Source organism: Oncorhynchus clarkii, chromosome 22 (assembly GCF_045791955.1).
Source record: "Oncorhynchus clarkii lewisi isolate Uvic-CL-2024 chromosome 22, UVic_Ocla_1.0, whole genome shotgun sequence".
Classification (NCBI taxonomy): Eukaryota; Metazoa; Chordata; class Actinopteri; order Salmoniformes; family Salmonidae; genus Oncorhynchus; species Oncorhynchus clarkii.
In genome coordinates, this window is record NC_092168.1 from 23,799,803 (window position 1) to 23,826,992 (window position 27,190).

The window sequence follows — 27,190 nt, forward strand, 5'->3', positions numbered from 1 at the left end:
TTTAGTAGAAAACGGGTCTTTTTATTTATTGCTTCATTTTATTTTTTAAGAATAAACATTGACATAACTGCAAGTAGTAATGTAATATTTGTTTAAATATCCACCAGTGCTTACGTTAAAAAATAATCATCATTTTGTACAACAAAACATGTCAACATGTCAAGCGCATTCCGTTGACATTCTAGTGTAAAGAACATACCACAACACTCGGATAGTATTTACATGACAGCGTTCTGGATCCATCCCATTGGCTATGAGTCCCGATGAAGGAAGAGAATGTTGAGAAAAGCAGTTTATGCACACCAGAAAATGTGTATGAAAACGAACACACAGATTGAAAAAGGCATGACGATATCATAAGTGGAAGGTAAGCTTGTGTTCAACTACAGTAACCCGTGTCCTCGCTTGTGTGGAGCCATACAGAAGCCTGAGAGAAAAGGACAGGATAACATGAAATGTAAACCTAAATCAGGAAACATGTGGGCACATCTCAAATGGACACTTTAATCTGTATAGTGCACTACTTTAGGCAAGTAGTGCACTATAGGGAATATGTTGGCATTTGAGTTCAACCTGTGTATTCTTATGATTTCCTATGACTATTCACAGTCAAAACAAATGTGGAAAAGTAAACCTACAGCAGGAAGAAATGCAACTTTGAGGATTCACTGGAAACCAGTCCTCTTCATGTGAAATACTTACAGGGTAAAGCAAGGACGGTTTCCAAAACTAGTGGTTACAGAATGGACCATTTTCACGTTTCTGGTTCATTTTTATTTGATTTAAAAGCCGCTGCTAAGAGTTTGCTTATCCACAGAGCACATGTTGTTTACGCATGTACATTTGATATACTTTCTTGAATGTTTTCTAACACATATCTGGAAAGAGACTGCCTGATCAAATCCCCTTGAAGATTGTTTCCATTCTAAATGTGTTTTCACTTATATTTTGGTCCTTCAGCAAAATCTCTCCCCCTCTCCCACTCTCCCTCTCTCTCGTAATACTTTTTTTTCCTACAGAAAACAAACTCCAACTCCTTCCTGATGTAGAGAGAGAGTGAGGGATAGAGAATGAGGGAAAGAAGAGGGGAAAAATTATTGCAGCTGAACAAAAATTGAAGATTCGCCCTTCATTTGTCCACTTTTCCTAAAATGTCAAAGTACACCCTATTCCCAATATAGTGCACTACTTTTCACCAGAGCCATAGAGGGCTGAGATTTAAGATCTGCCCACAGAGTGCATCCAACTAGCTTCTCCCAACTTCAGGAGAACACTACATAGGCTTACTACTAGCCAGAAACTCAGACAACAGAGATCCCATAGCACCCAGAACAGCAGAGACACTGGCCAGTCAACTGAGCTCAATCTCCAACAACCTCCAGCTGGGTATAGAACAAGGGCGCACAACTCTGGTCCAGAGGGCAACAATATCTGCTGCTTTTAGTCCCTGCAGAAGTTGACAGAGGGCCTGAGTTGCCAGAGGGCCTGAGTTGCCAGAGGTCCTGAGTTGCCTGAGGTCCTGAGTTGCCTGAGGTCCTGAGTTGCCTGAGGTCCTGAGTTGCCTGAGGTCCTGAGTTGCCTGAGGTCCTGAGTTGTGCACCCCTGGTATAGACCATCCCTTTAAGAAAAGTCTCTAATTCATACAGTTCTTTAACCATAACAGTCCATACAACACATTAGCAGAGTGATAATCACACGTTACAGTACCTATCCAACATTCCAATGGGATAAATATTTACACTTTCACAGTGCTACATTCTTCCGTCAACAACAACTGGGTGAGATATGACATTAAATGCAAATGTAATACTCTATCATGTCTTATCTGCTACCTAAAGAACAGGTATCCTAGAGAGCATTGCGTTTTGTTTGTCATCATTTCAAGTAACGAATATGATTCCAGGTGGAGGGGGGCCGGTCTTCCCCCAAAGGAAGACATCCAATGATCAGCAGATATGCCCACAGCCACCACACCCATTCCAGCAGAGCTCACCCAATCGAGAGAAGGCACTGACAAAGGAGGAAGGGCAGGGCGGGGAAAGAGCAAAGTTAAGGATAAGGTACCTTGTTGTCCAGCATACAGCTGAGTGTCCCATACTGGGCTACGTGGACGTGCTCTCTCTGCGTTTATCAAGGGTGCTCTGTCTGCGTGTATCCAGGGCACTGTGGAAGACAAACACACACTGATTAGACTGGGCAGTGTGGGTAATAGGCAGCAGAGACCTGGCACTAACTGTACCATGCAAATCCAAGCAACTCAATACACAGACAGACCAGACATGGACACACACCCGCACCCACCCACGCACACACCCACATACGCACACACCCACCCACGCACACACCCACATACGCACACGATTCCCACTAATACGACTCTAATTAGTGATGGCATGCCAAATCACCACGCTCACGCAACCCAATACCTCACACTGCTTTTCCTCCCTCACACAGACATATGCTGCCAGTCACATTGAGACCAAACACAGTGACTGTCTGTATCCACTAATGTGTCCTGTCTCTCTGGGGCAGACAGCTGGTTAGATGTGTCTGGGAGCCAAATGTCCATTGGCATTGTATTCCCAGCCTTCATCCTTTTCTGTTTCTAAAGTCTGATTTGCGCGCTCATATCTCAAGTTAGACCTGAATAAATGATTGGAGCCACACTCACGTTTGATGCTGCCGCACAAAGTCTGCAAACTGCCGGTCCTTCGCATAGAGTTCGATGATGCGTATCCTGTCCTGGATTTCCTGTGGAAGAAGAGTGGGCGAGGTTAACAGGCTGAGAAAGGTTACATGATAGACAGACGGACGTTTTGTCCAATCGGTACAGTAGGTCTATATTCAGAGAGGACAGATTAGATTAAGGAATTTAATGATACGTTTGAGAAAATGAGTAGGTAAATACAAAACGGGATCCCACACATTGGCTTCCACCCCACCAGCCTACACACAGACACACACCTCCTTGGTCAGTTCGCTGTTCTCGTAGATGTGGCGTATCTCCTCACTGCTGAAGTCTGTGGAGGCCTCGGCGCTGGCGCTGCTGTAGACCGGGGCTTCTGGGTAGCGGCGGTAGTAGTGGCTGTAGCCCGTCGTGGCCTCACTCTCATACATGGGGTTGTACTTAGTGGCCCTCTCTAGAGACGGGATACTCTCCCCTCGCCTGGGGGGCAGAGAGAGAGATCTAAGCTTGGTCTGCTAGTAGGAGAGAAGAGACCGACAAATACATCTGTCTGGTAATAGTGATAGGGACAAAACCCTTTGTGTAAGTGAGAGTAGGTTGGAGGGCCGTGGGGAAGAGGACGTTGTATGTTTGAAAGGGTAAAGATTAACTCAGTCCCCAGGGAGAATAGATGAGGGAGCGAGAAAGGAGACACTTTAGTATTCTTCTGAAATAATCATCTCTGATCAAGGCTTAAATAGGGGATGTCCTTTTACAGTAAATATATTTAGACAGGTTAAGTCTATAGCAGTATTTACTACTAACATATCACCTGTAAACTGCTGTACTGTACTGACCAGGGATACAGTATATATAAGGCCTCAGGCCTTCTGACAGTGTTAGAGACACCTACACTTTGTTCAGCTCCTAAAGCTCACGCAGTCACGTACACGTACCAACACACCTACTGTACACACACACACAACTCTAACTGCTTATATGACTGGATGGCAGTCACTATCCAGCAGGTGATGTACCCTCCATCTGAGAGGCTATGACAAAGAAGGAGTGGTGTTGTGTTGACTCACCGTATGGGGTCCTCGGCCTCATCCTTATCGTACTGATCCCGTAGTGTCCTCGCCAGGAAGAAGATCACACCAGATGCCACCAATAGGAAACCTGCTACAGAGGCTATCGCTATGCCGACCACCAGAGGTTCTGACACATACTCCTCACAGTGTTCTCCACGGTACCACCAGTTCTCCCCTACACGACATCTAGAACCATAAGGAACAACTGTTAGTACCACACATACACACCTAGAACACTAGAAACTCAACATAATGACACCTACAATCATAAGAAACAACTGTTAGTGCAACGCAATAACAGAAACGCACACACTGAAGTCGATCAATGCACGAGAAAAGTTCATTTAGTGTTTATTTCTTGTTAGTGGGAACCGGGATTAAGCGTTCCATGGAGGGTGTGAACTTCCTCGTTGGCCGTGTTGAGGTCAACAACATCTGGAGTGTTCTGTTTGTTTTATGATGGTGGGTGTGAAACACATGTTGGCAGACACATCTGTTTATACATACTGCATTTCCATGATGTTGTTTCTGAGACGGCTTTACAGTACGGACAATTATTGGAATTGTGCATTGGTCCTTCAAATAAGAGTGGTGTAAGTGACATTACAATTCTATCAATTGTAGTGAAATTCACACACACACACACATACACACCTGCAGATGGCCCCCTGTCCAGGTATGATGTCACACTTCCCGTCGTTCATACAGAAGTCTGTCTGCAGTTCACAGATGCTCTGACAGGGCAGACCTTCCACGCTGAAGTAGCCAGCATTACACACACACTCCGCCTCGCTAGACCAGCGGTTCACAGAGCACTGGGCAAACTCATTACACGCCTGGAACTTACAGGGGTTGGCCTGGTCACCTAGCAACAACACACAGGACACAGGTGTTAGGGCATTTCCAGTCAACTCCTGATAAGTACACATTGGATAAGTGCAGACTCTGTTTAAGTTCCCCAGTTCATTGCCGTTCACTAGTTCCAATACAAATAAATGATTTGAATTGCTCTGCATATTTACTTTACGTTTAGTCCCGAATCACAGCATGATATAGTTTCTCCTTGCATGAAAACAGGGGTATATGACTAAAGAGGGAAAAGGTAGTATCTGTTCTCTAGTTCACACACCCCTACTCGTCAACACCATACAGATGTTGTGTTCCTGGTTATGCCATGCGTTTAACTTACAATCCATGTAGATATGCTAATGTTAAGGCATTGTAACTCCCCAAAAACCAAAGAGTGGGAATAATTCAGAAACGTGTGTCTCCGGTGAAACATGTGGTAATTGTCAACCTTACCTGACTCTACATCCAGTGAGTACTTGTCGATGGCCAGGTTCATAGTTTGGTAGGCTGTGTTAGCGAAGTCTTCCAGGATCAAGTAGACTGCATTGTTGACGCCGCGAGGCATCGGCCTCCCGAACTTCATCCGGCTGTTGACCACGATACTCCCATTCCGGAAGTTCAGGATCTCCAGATTCTGGAAGTTAGTAAGGTTGGACTGGAGGTAGGGGACCAGCTAGCAAGAGAAAGAAAGAAAGAGAGAGCGAGAGATGGGTGGAGAGAGAGAGAGAGAGAGAGAGAGAGAGAGAGATGGGTAGAGAGAGTGAGCACTGTCTACATACAACACTTCATATTAAGTAAATATGGGGTGAATAAATTATCAAAATGAATAGCTCACCAGCTCGAGGAACCTTTGTTCTAGGGCCTTGTATTCTGCGGAGCTCTTATTGAAGAGGTCATCTGAGAACATCATGTTCGTGACCCTCAGCCTGAAGAACACCATCAGAGCCCGCCCAGGGTTGATTGGCATGGCAATGCTCTGGTCTGTACCATTTACCACTCCAGAAGGGTACCCACTGCTCCCTTCCTCTGTTTGGTTTGTCCCGCCGAAGTGGACCAGGTCATAGTCTGTCACAGGGTCGATCGTCTGCAGCTGGTTAAATAGACATGACACAATTCATGGTGCAACTGGTCAGTGTGAAACAACATTTCGTAACATTCATGTTAAAAGAAGAAAATGTTTGTGCTTACAGATGATTAGACTAAAAGGCATGGACAGACTAGTAGGACTGCTGGCCAAGAGTACGTAGCACCTCTAAACAGAGTGCCGGTCGTCATTTGCAAACTGATTTGCAAATGACGGCCGTCAGTCGACACTGGCGGGTGGTCCCTATAACACACCGCACCGATAACAAGCGAACGAATGGTGAACAATCTGTCATTCACATGAAAACATGAAATGACCCCAGGAATTCAACAGATTATTGCTCAAAGATGCACAAATATGATTCCCATGGTCATTTCATGTTTTCATGTGTGTCTGAGCTATTCGCAGTTCAAGCAGGCAGAAATGCAAAACATGATGCAAAACACGTGGTGCCCACTGTATTTCTGCCTGCTTGAACGGTACTATAACAAGGGGAGTTTTTCCTAGTCACTCAGAGCCCTGAGTAACATACACTACAAACATCATCTCTCGGTCATCGGTCATTACCTCCAGAGTGATAGAAATGTCGGGATCAGGGTGGTACTCGGCGGGTATGAGAGCTGGGGTGACCCCTTGGTCTTCCTGTTCTGCCTCTGGTTCTGGGGCTGTGTCCAGGGCTGTGGCCTCTGTAACCTCCTCCAATACTATGAAATCAGAGACTCGGGTGAAGGGTGACTCTTTCTCCGCAGAGAGAGGGGTGGTGTGGGTGGCGTCCGGAGCAGCCTCATCGACCAATAAGATCTCGTCTTCTACCAAGTCCTCCTCCGAGATCTCAGAAATGTCCGGAACTTCAACGACCACTTCTTCTGCCACCTCTTCCTCCACTTCCACAGCATCCACTTTAGTTAATGGCTTCTCAACGATTGGTCCCTCTAAGCTCTCAATTTCCTCTCCATATTCAGGTATTTCTGGATAAGCCAGCACCACGTTAGTCTCCTCTTCAGGTTTATCTGGGGGCAGAGTCGCAATGGCAAGGGGATTCTCGGGGACACCGAGGCCCCCTACTGGCTCGGGAGCTTCCATCATTTCCACAGGGACGAAGGCAGGGGCCTCTTCCTCTACCTCTTCAATGGTCTCCGTCTCTATGATGGAGTACTCTAGGTCTTCAGAGGGTCCAGCTTCCTCTTCTAGAACATCTACTGTGTCAGGGACCTCCACTGTTTCCTCCTCTACCTTATCTTCCTCGGAGACCACCATGATTACCTCTTCCGGAACTACCCTTTCTTCTATGGTCAGTTCCTCTTCTGGAGCTGGCTCTTCTTCTATGGTCAGTTCCTCTTCTGGAACTACCTTTTCTTCTATGGTCAGTTCCTCTTCTGGAGCTGGCTCTTCTTCTATGGCTTCTTCTTCCTCAGGCTGGAAGTGCAAGTCCTTCAGTACTTTAAGACCTGAACCAGAGGCCTCATTCTCCAGAGGAGGCTCGGGGAGCGTAGCACCCTTTGGCTGCTCAGGGGAGGTAGGGTCTGTAGGGAGGTCCTCCAACAAAGGGCTCTCTGTAGACACGGTGTTCCCCAACAGCAGAACCTCCTCCTCGATGCTTGTGTCATCGATGGTCACCTCAGCGGGGAGGGTCATGCTCTCCTCTACAACAATGACATCATTCTCCCCCGTCGCTACATCCTGAGCTTCAACCTCGGTTGGAGTCCTCGCAACAGCCAAAATGTCCTCCTGGACAACAGAAACATTAGAGGAGAAACCCATTAGTCCATCAACTGTTTCACCATCAGGTTGGGGTTGCATTCCATTTCAATTCAGGACATGGAATTGACACCAACCCTGAACTGTATAGTGTTATAATCAGTCGTCTTCAAAACGGCAAGGCTAGGGAACTTTAGGTTTCCATGACTTACTGACGGCCAAAAATGATTTACTGACACACACACACATGCTCTGTGTATTGTTATCAAGTTTTAACTACCTACACGGTGTGACACCTACTCCAAGGCATAATATTAACTATGATAAAACTTGAATTGAAAAATCAAGCTTCTGTCTGAGGGAGAGAAATATATCACTCTAAGATAAGGTAGGTTCTTGGCAGCTTGGATGCCTACTGCTTCTGTTATGGCCGTGTGCAGTTGGCTGTAAATGCCAGTTACTGACTGGTAGTTTGCCAACCTCTTCCAGTCCATGTAATTACTCAAATTAATCACTTAGGGCCTTAGCACGCAAAGTAGACCAGCAGACCCAGTTACTGTCCAAGACCAAGACTGGAGCTCCCAGCTCGGATTACCACTACACCACACATTAAAGCTACTAGACTACCGGCAGAATCAGACAGACGTGTAAAATTCAACAATGATAATAGAGTCCTGCATTCAAACTGTTCATCTTCAATCTTTAAAAATGTTCTAGACCTATCCCCCACAAACACAGTTGGATTGAGAATCTCTCAACCTATCCGTCTCTCTCTAGCCCCAGAAGAGTAGTGGATTACTATAGCAAGAGCCAAGCTAATCCTCAAAGCCTTCCCCTCATCCTGTACTTCCTCAGCACTGGACAGGATAACACCACCACGCAGCTGTCTCAGCAAGACACTACCTAACACACCATTCTAACACACCACTAACACACGCCACACTGAAATGAACACCTATATAGATTTAGTTTGATATTTTTAAAAGATCCATGCTCAACATTGTGCCTATCTCACTGTTGTCCAAGTACCTCTGGACCAACAGGAGAGGTCAAAGGCTGTTGAGATGACCTCTGACTTACCACACTGCCGTTGGTGTAATCCTCGGGTATTCCAGGGGTGGGCTCAAAGGACTCCGTAACACTGGACACTGTGGAACGAAAGAGGACGCAGAGTCAATACTGTCACAGAGTCACTGGAGGCCCTATTCAATCACACCTAATATTCAGATTTCCAGGATCATTAAAAACAATAACAAAGGCTCTCAACAAACTCCGCTGCACAATAAGTCAAACGCTCTCTCTCAATGTACAGGAGGAATTACATTTCTACACTCTCCCTCTCTTCTGTAAAATCCACCCTCCCTCTCTTCTGTAAAATCCACCCTCCCTCTCTTCTGTAAAATCCACTCTCCCTCTCTTCTGTAAAATCCACTCTCCCTATATTCTGTAAAAATCCACTCTTCCTCTCCCCAGTCCTGACAGTGGTGGTGCTGACTGTGTGTTTACCTAAGGGGAACACAACTCATAACCATACACCTGCCACTGTGGGCCAAGACTGCATTACCATCAAGCCTGGAGGCTGCAACTTGGAGTTAATAAGCAGTGCCTGTAAGTCACCACACACTGTGCCAGGCAGGCATCTGACAGTAGTTAGTCCATCTTCAGGGAAACACAGGAAACTAATGACACTGATTCTTTTACGACATCGCCAGGGAGAATTCAACATAGCCCAGGGAGAAGGTATAGTCATCATTACTGTAGAACTTGTTCCATTCGCTGGATGAAACCCTGCCAGAAGTTAGAGCTAACCTACTTACTGACAAGCTAAATTTCACACTCGCTGAAGCGGTGTTTGCACGTGTGTGTTTGTGTGGAGCATGCACGTGTGTGTGTGTCCCATGGAATTCATAGTTAGACTGGCTACAGCGGGGCTGGTTCCAGACATAAGTGGTCGCTTAGGATCCTCGGCCGCAAGGGGGCCCCCGACCCCCAAAACATTTGAATACACACACACACACACACTTATATATTGTATTGTCACACAAAACAATGTCACAGATGTCTCAAGTTTTGAGGGAGCATGCAATTGGCATGCTGACTGCAGGAATGTCCACCAGAGCTGTTGCAGGAGAATTTAATGTTCGTGGCTCTTCCATAAGCCGCCTCCAATGTCGTTTTAGAGAATTTGGCAGTAGGTCCAAATGGCCTCACAACCGCAGGCCACGTGTAACCATGCCAGCCCAGGACCTCCACATCCGGCTTCTTCACCTGCGGAATTGTCTGAGACCAGCCACCCGGACAGCTGATGAAACTGAGAATATTTCTGTCTGTAATAAAGCCCTTTTGTGGGAAAAAAACTCATTCTGATTGGCTGGGCCTGGCTCCCCAGCGGTTGGCCTGGCTAGTCTCCCAGTCCCTGCCGCTGAAAAACATAACCACAGCATGATGCTGTCACCACCATGCTTCATTGTAGGGATGGTGCCAGGTTTCCTCCAGACGTGAGGCTTGGGATTCAGGCAAAAGAGTTCAATCTTGGTTTCATCAGACCAGAGAATCTTGTTTCTCATGGTCTGAGAGTCCTTTAGGTGCCTTTTGACTCCAAGCGGGCTGTCATGTGCCTTTTACTGAGGAGTGGCTTTCTTTTGGCCATTCTACCATAAACATCTGATTGGTGGAGTGCTGCAGAGACGGGAGAACCTTCCAGAAGGACAACCATCTCCACAGAGCTCTGGAGCTCTGTCAGAGTGACCATCAAGTTCTTGGTCACCTCCCAGACCAAGGCCCTTCTCCCCGATTGCTCAGTTTGGACGGGCGGCCAGCTCTAGGAAGAGTCTTGGCAGTTCCAAACTTCTTCCATTTAACAATGATGGAGACCACTGTGTTTTTGGGGACCTTCAATGCTGTAGCAATATATTGGTACCCTTCCCCAGATCTGTGCCTCGACACAATCCTGTCTCGGAGCTCTATGGACAATTCCATCGACCTCATGGCGTGGTGTTTGCTCTGACATGCACTGTCAACTGTGAGACCTTATATAGACAGGTATAGACCTTTCCAAATCATGTCCAATCAATTGAATTTACCACTGTTGGACTCCAATCAAGTTGTAGAAACATCTCAAGGATGATCAAGGGAAACAGGATGTACCTGAGCTCAATTTTGAGTCTCATAACAAAGGGTCTGAATACTTATTTTCATAGGTATTTCAATTTTTAATACATTTGCAAAAATTTCAAAAAAACTGCTTTGCCAAGTCATTATGGGCTATTGTGTTCAGATTGCTGAGGATAATGAAGTTTATTCATTTCAGAATAAAGCTGTAACGTAAATGTTTTGGGGAAAAAGTCGTGGGGTCTGAAAACTTTCCTAAGGCACTGTATATCGATTTGGAACTCAGTCGGGATCTCAACTTACTATTGAGAGTAAGAATCATAGAATACACTAAGTGCAATTTAGAAATTTGTCTGTGCATTAGCAGTTTCTTTTGTTAGGTCAGTCACTGACAGTCACTCAATTAGCCATGTCAGCTAACAACTTTTTGATTAGTAGTTAGTGTACAGTACCTACAATATATATGCACAACAGTATGTGGACACCCCTTTAATTTAGGGGATTTGGCTATTTCATGAGCATCCGTTGATGACAGGTGTATAAAATTGAGCACACAGCCATGCAATCTCCATAGACAAACATTGGTAGTATAATGGCCCATACTGCAGAGCTCAGTGACTTTCAACATGGCACCATCATAGGATGCCACCTTTCCAACAAGTCAGGTTGTAAAATCCTGTCCTGGTCAACACTAAGTGCTGTTATTGTCAAGTGGAAACGTCTAGGAGCAACAACGGCTCAGACGCGAAGTGGTAGGCCACACACTCTCACAGAATGGGACCGCCGAGTGCTGAAGCGCATAAACATTATTTGTCCTCGATGGCAAAACTCACTACTGAGTTCTAAATTGCCTCTGGAAGCAACGTCGGCACAAGAACTGTTCGTCGGGAGCTTCATGAAATGGGTTTCCATGGCCGAGCAGCCACACACAAGTCTAAGATCACCATGCGCAATACCAAGCGTCGGCTGAAGTGGTGTAAAGCTCCCCGCCATTGGACTCTGGAGCCGTGGAAACATGTTCTCTGGAGTGATGAATCACTCTTCACCATCTGGTAGTCCGACTGACAAATTTGGGTTTGGCGGATGCCAGGAGAACGTTACCTGCCCCATTGCATAGCGCCAACTGTAAAGTTTGTTGGAGGAGGAATAATGGTCTGGGGTTGTTTTTCATGGTTCAGGCTAAGCCCCTTAGTTACAGTGTCCACATATACTACATGACCAAGAGTTTCTAAACTTTCAGTAATCATGGCCAAATACTGACTGGGCACACAAGGCACGTGCCATTCTCACTCAGATGTCATTATCATGGCATAAATCATTAAAACAATTGTAGAATTGCTTAAAATGACACAAAATGCTCTCATCCCCAAGGAAAAATGGGTAGATTTGCAGGAAGTTTGCTGTAAAACTGTAAAAAAAAAAAAGTGTTGATGCCCCATTGCATAATGAATAAAATGACATGCAATTTGTTATGAAATTGCAACGTTTTCTCTTAGCCAATAGCTAAATGTATTCAATTTGAGAAAGTTTGCTTTAGAACTACAACACTTTCTCTCTGGCCCATGGCAGAATGTGGAAAATGTAAAGAAATTAACTTTAAAACTTAAATGTTTCTCTCCACCGTAAAATGTTTTGCCAACCAAATCTCGCTTACGCTAGAGCCGGCCCTGGGCTACAGATCCAGAGTGTTGTGTCTCGTGGTTTGGCATTGTTGGGTAATGTACAGACAGTGTATTGTATGTTGTATGTCTTACCAGTATATAGTTGCAGTGAGTCAGGGTCCAGGACCAGAGTTGTATCACTGATAATGTTGTCCTTGTGCTGGGCCTCAGTGATGTAGTTCCTCTCCTTCACCTCTCTGTAGGAGTTCTCCACCAGATTGGACTGCAGGGTCAGGTAGTCCAGCTGGTCACTGCTCACCCCCTCCCCTTCCACCTCCACTGTCACCGCATAGACCACCACCACACCATCCAACCTGCAATGGCAATACAGATACATCAGTAAGTTCATCTGTCAGTTGATCAATCTATTCAATATATTTCCATCCATCATCAACATCTATCCACCCATACACCTATTGACAAATCATCCAATTTGACTATCAATGTATATATTATTTTATTGATACGTTTATTCATCTACCATATCTAATATGCTTAGCTAGAAACAGCGTCTCTAAGAGGAGAGAAGTTTCCCTTGGAGGAGTAGAGTTCCAAACACAGTACTTTGATTTACTAACCAACCTGTTAAAAGCATATGAGTCTATTCTGAAATGATAGTTTTATAGATTTACACCAGATTTACACCCGCCTGGAGCGTCGTCTACAACTTCCATGACTTCCATCAAACCAGACCAACCACCAAAGTGATCAATATGGTCATAAACACAACAAGAAAACGCACAAGAGGTTCTGGATGTTGAACCTGGCTATGTGGAAAAGTAATCTATCAGCTTCATATGTCTTCAGGGAGACCTTTTCTGCTCTTCTCTTTTTCCCTGTGACCTAGATCTCTCGGCAGGCTTGGCATGGCCCAGGGTGAGGCACGTGCCTGTAATTAGCTCACTGCACCTCCGCATCCCGGTTTTCCTGCTGTCAGCTCAAACTTGGAAAAGGAATACTCCTTGATACAACAACTTTCAGAATCCAAATGTTTAACGACACTTGAAAGTAGTCTACGTTCCTTTCTACTCTTGTGCTGCACCTGCAGATACTAGGCGAGCAGATGACCTTACTGTTCTGTTCCTGTTAGTTCCATACTGTAACACTAGTGACCCGGGATCATCACTCAGAGGAGAGCAAGGCTTTCCCTAGTGAAGTCCCATGTAACTGCCTAAACGGAGGATTGTGTGTGTGTGTGTGTGTGTGTGTTGAGGCAAAAAGTGTAGCGAGTTTTCAATTGGTGTAGGCTACAGGACTGAAAGACATCGAATTCAACAGTCATGTCCCTGTTGGTGCCAAACGGTCAGGTCCCTGTTGGTGCCAAACGGTCATGTCCCTGTTGGTGCCAAACGGTCATGTCCCTGTTACGGCCAAACGGTCATGTCCCTGTTACGGCCAAACGGTCATGTCCCTGTTACGGCCAAACGGTCATGTCCCTGTTACGGCCAAACGGTCATGTCCCTGTTACGGCCAAACGGTCATGTCCCTGTTGGTGCCAAACAGTCATGTCCTTGTTGGTGCCAAACAGTCATGTCCTTGTTGGTGCCAAACAGTCATGTCCCTGTTGGTGCCAAACAGTCATGTCCCTGTTGGTGCCAAACAGTCATGTCCCTGTTGGTGCCAAACAGTCATGTCCCTGTTGGTGCCAAACAGTCATGTCCCTGTTGGTGCCAAACAGTCATGTCCCTGTTGGTGCCAAACGGTCATGTCCCTGTTGGTGCCAAACGGTCATGTCTCTGTTGCTGCCAAACAGTCATGTCCCTGTTGGTGCCAAACGGTCATGTCCCTGTTGGTGCCAAACGGTCATGTCTCTGTTGGTGCCAAACAGTCATGTCCCTGTTACGGCCAAACAGTCATTGGTGATACAGTCATGGGTGATACAGTCATGGGTGATACAGGTAAATATGCAAATAATTAAAATACTCCAAAATGAGTTACTGTATCACCACAGGTGTTAATTCCCCAACACTGAGAAAGTGTAAAAGCATCAGCTCTAATAAAATATAAGTAGGAATTTGAAACATCGTCTGGTGTTAGGAATCCAACACTCTTAGGCTGTTAGTTTAACACCATTTGAGATGTTCAATGCTAAGTTCAAAATGGCGCCAATAGACATGGCAGCTCTGTTTCTGGCCCCGAAAGATAATCTGCAGCATTTATTTGTCCTTTTAGTTTGTTCTTACATCATTAACCTAGAAGGTTTTTTTTGCAAAGAACTATAAGCACTTCGCTACATCTGCAATAACATCTGCTAAACATGTGTATGTGACCAATAACATTTGATTTGAAAGTGTTACATTTAACACTATTGGTGTAAAAATCCATCACCCCCCTAGTGGGTGACATTGACAGGCCATGAGGCTGATTGCTGTGGGCATAAAGCCCAGAGATTAGCTCCTCTCCTGGGTTAAGGGTGAGGTAGCAGCTTGTCTCTCTGTCAGGCCCCGGCCTTATCCTGCTTTTCAGGTGAGCGACCGCGATAACACCATTAAGCCAAGCAAACAGAAGAAAAACACCCAACACACCCTCACACTTTCCCACACATGCTCACAGGTAAACACAGCATGGATCCCGCGTGACCCTCAGACAGCGACAACCACACACACACACACACACACTCTCTGTGTAGACAAGGTTATTCTTAACCACAGCTCTAGGGTCAGATTCCTAGTGACTGAACACCTCCAGGGCTGTTGGTAAGTGTCTATACTCACCCTTGGGCATCCTTCTGAAGCCTGCATGAAACATAAACAAAACACGCTTTATCTAAAGAAATGATGTTTGACAAAGGCCAGGTGAGAAGGTCAGGTCAGTTTATCAAACCAATGATCTAACACCACTAGCCTGGTCACATCTGTGTGTTTTAGCCAACTCTTAAGATGAATGCTGTCATGGCTTACATTTACGTACAGTATAGTATGACAATGACAGTTAAGGGAGTTGGTTAAACTGAGGCACATCAAGATGTGACCAGGACCAGTCTCCTACACCACTACAGTAGAGACTGACCTGAACTGCAGCACAGCCACACTCTTAAAGCCTGGCAGTCCCCCCACAGCATCCTTTATCTGTAAACACAGAGGTCAACGAGAGTTCAACAGTCAACATCAGCATCCATGTCACTCGGTGACCTAACTTTATCACAATCCTTATCCCTAAAACCTAATCAAAAAATAAAAAAAGGAATAGCTTAGGTACTGAATTCTGAGGATATTGACAGTTGATGTCCTCTCTAGCAAGACCACCTACTGACTACTACTCACTCAGACCACCGATTGAACCTTGTTGCTGGGTGCTAATGTGAAGCGCTTTGTGAAGAGAAGCATTGTGCCGCTGACTCATTGACCCATCATTGCAGAATACCTCCTCAGTGATAAAATGGAATCAAGTTTAACAGTGTACAAACAGCCTGCCATTACACCGTTTTCTGCCTTTCCCTTTCAATGCGCCAGATATCTGCTTTCAATGCGCCAGATATCTGCTTTCAATGCGCCAGATATCTGCTTTCAATGCGCCAGATATCTGCTTTCAATGCGCCAGATATCTGCTTTCAATGCGCCAGATATCTGCTTTCAATGCGCCAGATATCTGCTTTCAATGCGCCAGACATCTGCTTTCAATGCGCCAGACATCTGCTTTCAATGCGCCAGACATCTGCTTTCAATGCGCCAGACATCTGCTTTCAATGCGCCAGACATCTGCTTTCAATGCGCCAGACATCTGCTTTCAATGCGCCAGACATCTGCTTTCAATGCGCCAGACATCTGCTTTCAATGCGCCAGACATCTGCTTTCAATGCGCCAGACATCTGCTTTCAATGCGCCAGATATCTGCTTTCAATGCGCCAGATATCTGCTTTCAATGCGCCAGATATCTGCTTTCAATGCGCCAGATATCTGCTTTCAATGCGCCAGATATCTGCTTTCGCAATCACTATTATTTGGAGACACAGCCTACTTTTTCAGCTGTCACATTGTGTCTTACCGAACTTGTCCATCCCTTTCCAATCTCTCTCCTTCTTTCCCTTTCCCTATTTCCTTCCCCCTTCCCGTACACAGAGTGATCAAGTTTAAGACAGAGTAATAATGGGTACATTAATGGCTTGCAGGGGAGAGTCAGAATCCTCTCATTTTACCAGCAGCAGTAAAACGTCTGACCCAGTTGTTCTCAGTCAAAAAGCCTCAATGGTGGAGGAAAGTTATCTGTGAGTTCGTGGGTGTGTCCCCTGCCTTTTTCACTCCAGTCCCTCTTGCGGCCTCAAGCCACATCATAAACGGTCAATTTCAGCATCCTTTCATACAACGTATGCCTAGTGTCAAATACAAACAATCAAATAAAGGGAATTTGAAATCCTGCCCAACTGTGAGGGTTCTTTATAGTGCCCTGAACTGTGTGTGTTAAATCTAACAATAAATCACTGCAGCCTCAGAGCCAAGCCTACAAACCAAGTGATGGGTGAGGAGAGGCCAGGAGAGGAAAGAGGATGGAGAGTGAAAAGGGGTGACAGGAGTGAGAGAAGGAGAAAGAACATCTGAGTCGTACCTTGTCAGTGAACTGTTGGTTGAGTGTCTGGTACTGGAGACTGGCAGGGTCTCTGAGAGCATCGCTGTACCTCTCTCCCTTCAGCAGGATACTCAGCTCCACCACCTGCTCCAGATGGACCCGCGCCAACACCTCCATCTCTATGTCATTTGTGGGTTCTTTGGAAGGCCCCGCCTCCGCAGCCTCTGGCTCCTCTATGATGACCTCACCGACGACCTCTGGGTGGTTAGGGAGTGAGAGGGTAAAAGTCAGTGTTTTTACAAAGCAACACTTTCCTTACAGCACTTGTCTCTGAATCAACTTAATCGAGCTCTTTAGAATGAGTTAATTAGCTGACTCAGGTACATTACTACTGGGCTGGATCCAAAGCCTGCACAACCTGTGAGTCCTCAGGACTAGACAAATCTGATTGTCAATTTAGACACTGGTCTGTGCTATATGTGCTTTTGCCAAATCATCTATCATTGTAATGGTATGTTTACCACGAGACATCAGAACCATTGCTTGGCTTAAGCTCATATGTGGACCAAGACATCAAGAGTCAGAGTTGGCTAACTCTGCTCTGATTTCTAATGTGGATTAAACAGCTCTACTGGGATAGAGAGGGAGATGGGGTCGAGAGAGACAGAGAGAGCGAGACAGAGAGAGCAAGAGAGACAGAAAGAGAGAGAACGAGAGAGAACGAGAGAGACAGAGAGCGAGACAGAGAGACAGAGAGAACGAGAGAGAAAGAGAGCGAGACAGAGAGACAGAGAGCGAGACAGAGAGCGAGACAGAGAGCGAGACAGAGAGCGAGACAGAGAGCGAGACAGAGCGAGACAGAGAGAACGAGAGAGAAAGAGAGCGAGACAGAGAGACAGAGAGCGAGACAGAGAGCGAGACAGAGAGCGAAAGAGACAGAGAGAGAAAGAGACAGAGAGAGAAAGAGACAGACAGACAGACAGACAGACAGAGAGAGAGAGAGAGAGAAATAGACAGACAGACAGAGAAAGAGACAGACAGAGAAAGAGACAGACAGAGAAAGAGACAGACAGAGAAAGAGACAGACAGAGAAAGAGACAGACAGACAGAGAAAGAGACAGAGAGACAGAGAAAGAGACAGAGAGACAGAGAGACAGAGAGACAGACAGAGACAGACAGAGAGACAGACAGAGAGACATACAGAGAGACATACAGAGCGAGACAGAGAGCGAGCGAGACAGAGAGCGAGACAGAGAGAGAGCGAGACAGAGAGAGAGCGAGACAGAGAGAGAGCGAGACAGAGAGAGAGCGAGACAGAGAGAGTGAGACAGAGAGAGAGACAGAGACAGAGAGAACGAGACAGAGAGAGAGAGACAGAGACAGAGAGAACGAGACAGAGAGAAGGAACATAAAAAGGAACATAAAAAGGAACATAAAAAGGAACATAAAAAGGAACATAAGATTCAACATACCAATTAGGATCTGGCTAGAACCCATTGCCCTTTATGGTTGTGAGGTATGGGGTCCACTTACCAACCAAGATTTCACAAAATGGGACAAACACCAAATTGAGACTCTGCATGCAGAGTTCTGCAAAAATATCCTCCGTGTACAACGTAGAACACCAAATAATACATGCAGAGCAGAATTAGGCCGATACCCACTAATTATCAAAATCCAGAAAAGAGCCATTAAATTCTACAACCACCTAAAAGGAAGTGATTCCCAAACCATCCATAACAAAGCCATCACCTTCACCTGCAAGCTGGTCCTGGGGCTCTGTTCACAAACACAAACACACCCCACAGAGCCCCAGGAAAGCAACACAATTAGACCCAACCAAATCATGAGAAAACAAAAAGATAATTACTTGACACATTGGAAAGAATTAGCAAAAAACAGAGCAAACTAGAATGCTATTTGGCCCTAAACAGAGAGTACATAGTAGCAGAATACCTGACCACTGTGACTGACCCAAAATGAAGGCAAGCTTTGACTATGTACAGGCTCGGTGAGCATAGCCCTGCTATTGAGAAAGGTCGTCATAGGCAGACATGGCTCTCAAGAGAAGACAAGCTATGTGCACACTGCCCACAAAATGAGGTGGAAACTGAGCTGCACTTCCTAACCTCCTGTCCAATGTATGACCATATTAGAGACACATATTTCCCTCAGATTACAAAGATCCACAAAGAATTTGAAAACAAATCCAATTTTGATAAACTCCCATAACTACTGGGTGAAATTCCACAGTGTGCCATCACAGCAGCAAGATTTGTGACCTGTTGCCACAAGAAAAGGGCAACCAGTGAAGACAACACTGTATATATACATAATGACATTTGTAATGTCTTTATTGTTTTGAAACTTCTGTATGTGTAATGTTTACTGTTAATGTTTATTGTTTATTTCACTTTGAATATTATCTACCTCACTTGCTTTGGCAATGTTAACACATGTTTCCCATGCCAATAAAGCCCCTTGAAAGGAATTGAGAGACAGAGAGAGAGAGAGAGAGAGAGAGCGATAGCGAGAGAGCGAGAGAGCGAGAGAGACAGACAGAGCGAGACAGAGCGAGAAAGAGAGTTTACTGTTAATTTTTATTGTTTATTTCACTTTTGTATATTATCTACCTCACTTGCGTTTGGCAATGTTTTCACAGGTTTCCCATGCCAATAAAGCCCCTTGAATTGAATTGAGAGACTGCTAATTTGGTATAGAGCAGACCTAACTCACTCCATTAAAATAATCAAAACAGGAACATTTTACATTTGGCTAGAAATTCAAAAGGAAATTATCTTAACAGAGAAAAATGTCCTGTGTGCTACCTACAGTAGGGAGAACAAGTATTTGATAACTTGCAAAATCCGCAGTGTTTCCTACTTACAAAGCATGTAGAGGTCTGTCATTTGTATCATAGGTACACTTCAACTGTGAGAGACGGAATATAAAACAAAAATCCAGAAAATCACATTGTATGATTTTTAAGGAATTCATTTGCATTTTATTGCATGACATAAGTATTTGATACATCAGAAAAACAGAACTTAATTTTTGGTATAGAAACCTTTGTTTGCAATTACAGAGATCATACGTTTCCTGTAGTTCTTGACCAGGTTTGTACACACTGCTGCAGGGATTTTGGCCCACTCCTCCATACAGACCTTCTCCAGATCCTTCAGGTTTCGGGGCTGTCGCTGGGCAATACGGACTTTCAGCTCCCTCCAAAGATTTTCTATTGGGTTCAGGTCTGGAGACTGGCTAGGCCACTCCAGGACCTTGAGATGCTTCTTACGGAGCCACTCCTTAGTTGCCCTGGCTGTGTGTTTCAGGTCGTTGTCATGCTGGAAGACCCAGCCACGACCCATCTTCTATGCTCTTACTGGGGGAAGGAGGTTGTTGGCCAAGATCTCGCGATACATGGTCCCATCCATCCTCAATACAGTGCAGTCGTCCTCTCCCCTTTGCAGAAAAGCATCCCCAAAGAATGATGTTTCCACCTTCCTGCTTCACGGTTGGGATGGTGTTCTTGGGGTTGTACTCATTCTTCTTCTTCCTCCAATCACGGCGAGTGGAATGTAGACCAAAAAGCTCTATTTTTGTCTCATCAGACCACATTACCTTCTCCCATTCCTCCTCTGGATCATCCAGATGGTCATTGGCAAACTTCAGACGGGCCTGGACATGCGCTGGCTTGAGCAGGGGGACCTTGCGTGCGCTGCAGGATTTTAATCCATGACGGTGTAGTGTGTTACTAATGGTTTTCTTTGAGACTGTGGTCCCAGCTCTCTTCAGGTCATTGACCAGGTCCTGCCGTGTAGTTCTGGGCTGATCCCTCACCTTCCTCATGATCATTGATGCCCCACGAGGTGAGATCTTGCATGGAGCCCGAAGACCGAGGGTGATTGACCGCCATCTTGAACTTCTTCCATTTTCTAATAATTGCGCCAACTGTTGTTGCCTTCTCACCAAGCTGCTTGCCTATTGTCCTGTAGCCCATCCCAGCCTTGTGCAGGTCTACAATTTTTTCCCTGATGTCATTACACCCTCTCTGGTCTTGGCCATTGTGGAGAGGTTGGAGTCTGTTTGATTGAGTGTGTGGACAGGTGTCTTTTATACAGGTAACGAGTTCAAACAGGTGCAGTTAATACAGGTAATGAGTGGAGAACAGCAGGGCTTCTCAAAGAAAAACTAACAGGTCTGTGAGTGCCGGAATTCTTACTGGTTTGTAAGTGATCAAATACTTATGTCAATGCAATAAAATGCTAATTAATTACTTAAAAATCACACAATGTGATTTTCTGGCTTTTTGTTTTAGACTCCGTCTCTCACAGTTGAAGTGTACCTATGATAAAAATTACAGACCTCTACATGCTTTGTAAGTAGGAAAACCTGCTAAATCAGCAGTGTATCAAATACTTGTCCTCCCCACTGTATATCCCGCCACTAAAATCCCCATACTTTAATGAAGACAGCTTCTCCATCCTGGAGGGGGAAATCAATAATTTCCAGGCCCAGGGACATGTACTAGTCTGTGGCGACCTAAATGCCAGAACGAACAATAACCTTACACCCTCAGCACACAGGGGGACAAACACCTGCCTGCAGGTGACAGCATTCCCTCCCACATATGCCCCCCTAGGCACAACTATGACAACATAATCAACAAAAACGGGTCACAACTCCTGCAGCTCTGTCGCACGCTGGGTATGTACAGTGGGGCAAAAAAGTATTTAGTCAGCCACCAATTGTGCAAATTCTCCCACTTAAAAAGATGAGAGAGGCCTGTAATTTTCATCATAGGTACACTTCAACTATGACAGACAAAATGAGAAAAAAAAATTGAGAAAATCACATTGTAGGATTTTTAATTTATTTATTTGCAAATTATGGTGGAAAATAAATATTTATTGGATATTTATTTATTCAAAATTTTAACTTATTAAAAACCCAGAGGAAAAACAAAAAAATACTCATGGGCGAAGGAGCAATGGCTCCTCTTGCAGCCAAATATGTATTTTCCTGCGACAGCCTGAGGGACACTGGATAATAACATCTGCATAGTAAGCAGTAACTTACTTATTTTCACTATTATTATTGTTTATCATTCCAAATAGTAGTGGTATGAGTGGTAATGGTAATGATGACAGTTTAGTGATGGTAGTAGTAGTAGTAGTAATGATATAATGGAGAAGATGACCGTTATTTAGTTAAGTTAGTTATAGTTTCATTTTCCATATTTAGATTTTTATATTTATTAAATTTCTACTATTGACTGTTACCATTTTATTGTTATTATTTTTGTATTTAATTTTGCATTATTAGTTAATACCATTTTATATTATTATTTGCTATCGTTTATAATTTCGTTACAATGTATATTGTATACATTGTTGCTTTGGCAATATTGACACAATGTTTTTCATGCCAATAAAGCAGCTTGAATTTGAAAAATTGGAATTTGAGAGAGAGAGAAAGAGAGAGACAGAGAGAGACAGAGACAGCGAGAGACAGAGAGACAGAGACAGCGAGAGAGAGAGAGAAAGGAGGGATGAAAGAGTGCGTGTGTCACTGACCTTGAGCCTCCTGTTCTGTGTCTGGAGTCTGGGTGCTGTGGAAGAACAACAGTCAGTTACAGGTAGAAAGAGGTTTCACTCACAGATCTCATCAATTCAAATTATAAAAAGCTTTTCTTAAGAGTAATTTAAAGAAGCACATGACAATGTTTGGGGTTCTACATGGAGTGGATATGGGCACAGCAGCCATAGAGATATGTACACGGTATCTATCTCTGTGGGCACAGCAGAGTGTGCAGAGGATGAGGAGTGATATGGCCAGGTAAGGTTGAAGAACCTTCAGAACCTTACCTGCACATATGTAACCATGAGTTGGTGGCATCACTACAGTTGATAGAACAGAAGTAGAGAAAACAGCAATGGGGAAATGAATGAGACATGTAATACAAGGGTCTTGCCCAGTGAATACGCACAAGAGTGGTTACAATGGCAAATAAAGTGAATAGGATATGATGCCTTGCCTTTTTAACCCCGTCACTGACATTCTCTGAAATTGGACAGAAGACAGAAATGTTACAGGAGCAAATACAGTAATAACTGAAGCAGGAATATAATTGTTAGATACACACAAAATAACATTAAAAAAACACAAAAAGCAGCTGGAAACTATGACTTTTTGGATGAATGATGATGTATAGGTAGTAGATATACATGATGATGGTAATTTCATGGAGACTGAAAAGACTCAGATCTGCTATGCACCCACTACCCCCCTCCGCTTTCAAAAACAGCCCACTCACACTCTCAACCAGAGCCAGGTGCTCCTCTGATTGGCTGAAGTTGTTGCCCATCTCCAGAGCGGTGGTTGTGCCGTCCAGGCACCGCCTCATCCAGGTCTGGTACTCCTCCTGGTTCGGGAGGCGGTCCCAGAAAATCTTGAAGGCTTCCCACACCGTCTCCTGACACACTAAAACACACACACACACACACACTAATGTCACTGATTGGTGAAAGAACCCATTCACCTGGTAGAAAACTTTCTCTAAGGATGACAATGAGCAGGTAGGAAAACCACCCTAGGCTGTGGCCCTCCAGTTCTATAGCTGTGACCCCCTGAGGTAAATCTTAGCTAGCATCTTGGCTCATGTGTGGATCACAGTGTAGATTTAAGTGTGGTACAGTACATACCCCTGCCAGGTCAGTCAACTGATTCCATGTTTAGCATGTTGTGTACCTGTATGCCTGACCTCAGTATCACTCTCCAATGTCATGCCACTGCCAAACCTGTCATGTAACCCCTTTCCATACTGTAAGTCAGCTTACAGGAGAGTACAATGGCAACTTGTGCTCAACTGGCCTACCTGGTTAAATAAAGGTGAAATAAATGGGGGGGAACAGGTCACCAACACAATGACCTGTAGCTACCTACTCGACCCTCACTGTTCTGCTCCCTGGAGCCTACGGCACAGTATCTCCCTTAACGCTGTCCCAGCTGTTCTCCTCTCAATTCAACTGTATCAACTGCATCTACATGGGACCCTGCACCTACATAATACAGTACCATCTCACCTATCTACACAATCACCAACCACAGCCCTGGTCTAAAGAGCACCGGGAAGGGATTTGTTCCAGCCCATCTGGAAGAAGGTCTTCATGAGCAGATGTTTAAATCAGGTGTTTTAATAAGTGCTGGGCTGAAACTAACGTCTTGATTGCCAAATTTAACCAACCTCATTAAAGTAAAAAAAATGTTTTTAAAAAAAAATATATACATTTTCATAAAGGATAGTATAGAGAAGGTCCTGGAATAGCTTTACTATTCATCGGGAAACTCAAGGGTTAGCAACCCAGGTCCAGTCAGGTCAGATCCAGCCAAGTCAGATCCAGCCAGGTCCAGGTCAGGTCAGGTCCGGCCAGGTCAGGTCAGGTCCAGCTAGGTCAGGTCCAGCCAGGTCAGGTCAGGTATAGACTTGATTCTGGTAGTGACCTTAACCCAACACCTAGCAACCTCATCAAAAGGTTTGGCTTGCTTGGTGAAATGGCTACCCCTCCCCCTGAATTGGCTACAATATACCTGGGCCCTTGAGGTTTGTAATGGAACTTCACTCATTGTAGAGGCATGCGCAATGTTTTTATTCTGTAGCTGGCCCTATGTACTCTCTTTTTGTATATTTGATTTATTGAATGATTACTTGTCCAGGTCCAGGTCAGGTCCAGCCAGGTCAGGTCCAGTCAGGTCCGGCCAGGTCCAGCCAGGTCAGGTCCAGCCAGGTCCAGGTCCAGCCAGGTCAGGTCCAGCCAGGTGAGGTCCAGCCAGGTGAGGTCCAGTCAGGTGAGGTCCAGTCAGGTGAGGTCCAGTCAGGTGAGGTCCAGTCAGGTCAGGTCCAGCCAGGTCAGGTCCAGCCAGGTCCAGTCAGGCCAGGTCCAGTCAGGCCAGGTCCAGCCAGGTCAGGTCCAGTCAAGTCAGGTCCAGCCAGGTCCAGGTCCAGCCAGTTCCAACCAGGTCAGGTCCAGCCAGATCAGGTCCAGGTCCAGGTCAGGTCCAGCCAGATCAGGTCCAGGTCAGGTCCAGGTCAGGTCCAGCCAGGTCAGTGTCTCAGTAGCCCACCAGACTGGAGTCACATTGCAGAGCTGTCCTGCACACTCATCACAGATGAGCCACTAACAGGCCCACAGATTCTTCAAAGCTCCTCCCTCTCAGAACCTTAAGCCTCTGTCTCTCTCTCTCATGAGTGGCTGGACACATGTTCTGAGCGTTAGACTTTTAACCGGTCTGCTCACGCCCAACATCCTTCTCAGGAGTCACTCTCTCTCCCCCTCCCTGTCTCTCCAAGTGCAGTACAGGGGCTCTAAATGGGCTTATCTTGACTTACAGAGTGACTTACTGATCGCCAGGAAATGAATCTAAAGTCGAGCAGATATTGCTGGATATCTGATGATGGAGAGGGCATATAGGTTGACACCCAAATATCTCAATGCAGTTGACACACACCTCACATTTCTAGGGCTGGGTGAGTAAAGGATATAGACCTACTCTAAAGTCTGGGTAAGGGTTGCCAGAAGGTGCCACATGTGTAGATCTGGGATCAGCTAATACCTACAGTCAGTAGCCCAAGCGAATCTGGAGGTAAATGCACAACTGGCCATAGGTCTGTGGGCAAGCACCAATCCTCCAACAGATGTCATGATATCTGCAGCACTTCAAGCACTACTCCATCAGGTGAAGGTCTTTGATAAGAGGAGCGGCGGGAGGGGTAAATACTGATTGTTCTAAACGCCATTATAAGACCAAAGACTTGGAACTGAGGGACTGGGAGGACCGAGAACTCATGTCGGCCAATAGATGTTAAAGTATGTGTTGGCCTCTCCCACCGCTGGCTTGTGTTGCAACTGCCCAAATTTTAAATCCCTGGCTAGAGGCAAGAGACACACACAACCATACATCTAATAAGGATAAGCACACTGCACAGCACTATACAGTATAGAGCCTATCGGATAAAGTGTGAAGTTAAGCCTAGACACTTATCTTAAGTTCGTTGTCTTTCTCCCAACGGTCGAGGTTACAATTTGGGAAGGGTAAATGGATTCGAGATCTGTACTTACGGGCTACTTCTATCTCCAGTATTATCCATACAGGTCAGTGAGTGGTGGTTGTAATGTAGTGAATATTATGCCATAACCCAATCTAAATAACTCACCTCGAAGGTGAAAGTAGCTGAGATGATTTGCGATGGCTTGTTGCACACTCTCCTGCCCGCAGAGTTTGACCCCGCTGGGGAAAAGGACATTGCGCTTCTGCCGGTGGGTAGCTCCATGGTCCTTGTTTGAAACCTTGAGGACAGGTGAATGAACTATGCTTTGAGGAACTGATAGAATGGGTGAAATGCCAACTGTTTTGAAATAAAGATCCTGTCCATCAGGAAGAATAGGTCCTTCTCCAGATGCAGCATCTGTGGTAAAACATTAAAAGGATAACATTGGACAACAACTCCATCTGAAATTGCAGTAGATTGATGTGTACATTGGTTATTTATTAGTCCTACCTACCTACATAAATACATACCTGTTCTTATTCCCAAAAGTGCGAACGCTAAAATGAACGGAAGTGTACACAAAATGCATTTCAATAAAGAGTCCGACATCTTAAATCCGTAGTAGTTTTAACTCAGAGGGGTTGAAAAATGGTATTAGTCCCTCCTTACGAGATTGCATAGTTCAAAATCCAGCAAACGCATCAGTCCCTCACCAATAATTATGAAGTGATTAGATAAAGTCAAATCACATTTATTTATAAAGCCCTTCTTACATCAGCTGATATCTCAAAGTGCTGCACAGAAAACCAGCCTAAAACCCCAAACAGCAAGCAATGCAGGTGTAGGTCTAGGAAAAATAAAGTGATGGCCTCCTTTCCTCCTTTCTTCCGTGGGCTGAGGAAGGTGTGGTGCTGAAGAACAGCTCGCGGCCACAGGTAGGCAGATGGCCCAATGAGAGAGATTTTTTTTTGCTCCCTAATCTTGTTGGCTAAGCCCTTTAGAGCAGCTTGTTAAGACGTTACTGGTGTAATACTGGGATTGGTGCTTAGTGCGAGGGAAACGTGGACGAGAGAGAGATGGGAAAGGGGGGAGGGAAGAGAGGCCATCCGCAGAGAGAGATGGGGAGGGGGGGGGGGGAGAGAGGCCATCCGCAGAGAGAGATGGGAAAGGGGGGAGGGAAGAGAGGCCATCCGCAGAGAGAGATGGGAAAGGGGGGAGGGAAGAGAGGCCATCCGCAGAGAGAGATGGGAAAGGGGGGAGGGAAGAGAGGCCATCCGCAGAGAGAGATGGGAAAGGGGGGAGGGAAGAGAGAGGCCATCCGCAGAGAGAGATGGGAAAGGGGGGAGGGAAGAGAGGCCATCCGCAGAGAGAGATGGGAAAGGGGGAGGGAAGAGAGGCCATCCGCAGAGAGAGATGGGAAATGGGGAGGGAAGAGAGGCCATCCGCAGAGAGAGATGGGAAAGGGGGGAGGGAAGAGAG

General features: G+C 45.4%; 1 protein-coding gene across 2 annotated transcripts; it reads right to left on the reverse strand.

Moving 5' to 3' along the window:
• LOC139380661 (interphotoreceptor matrix proteoglycan 2a) lies at window positions 1-26,409 on the reverse strand. 2 transcript variants are annotated; one of them, XM_071123561.1, is made up of 21 exons: window positions 26,242-26,409; window positions 25,877-26,128; window positions 22,979-23,145; window positions 22,700-22,725; window positions 22,530-22,562; window positions 22,239-22,273; window positions 18,415-18,441; window positions 16,702-16,919; window positions 15,169-15,227; window positions 14,874-14,894; window positions 12,253-12,473; window positions 8,468-8,535; window positions 6,257-7,417; window positions 5,441-5,695; window positions 5,059-5,278; window positions 4,411-4,621; window positions 3,754-3,942; window positions 2,965-3,166; window positions 2,672-2,751; window positions 2,065-2,163; window positions 19-1,040 (listed from the first exon to the last, which is right to left on the reverse strand). In XM_071123561.1, exons 1-20 carry the CDS (start codon window positions 26,318-26,320, stop codon window positions 2,103-2,105), a joined length of 3,585 nt encoding a protein of 1,194 aa, XP_070979662.1. In that variant the 5' UTR covers window positions 26,321-26,409; the 3' UTR covers window positions 19-1,040; window positions 2,065-2,102. The 2 variants fall into 2 exon arrangements, with proteins under 2 accessions (XP_070979663.1, XP_070979662.1); XM_071123562.1 differs by lacking the exon at window positions 18,415-18,441 and having other exon boundaries at window positions 1-2,163.
• Window positions 26,410-27,190: the final 781 nt, after the last annotated feature.

Excerpts from the sequence above, each read along its gene's own strand:
- LOC139380661 (XM_071123561.1), bottom strand. The coding sequence starts at position 26,320 with ATGTCGGACTCTTTATTGAAATGCATTTTGTGTACACTTCCGTTCATT. Across the intron at positions 22,563-22,699 it reads TCAGTGACGGGGTTAAAAAG|TGATGCCACCAACTCATGGT; the intron begins GCAAGGCATCAT and ends TATCAACTGTAG. Across the intron at positions 15,228-16,701 it reads ACCAACAGTTCACTGACAAG|ATAAAGGATGCTGTGGGGGG; the intron begins GTACGACTCAGA and ends CTGTGTTTACAG.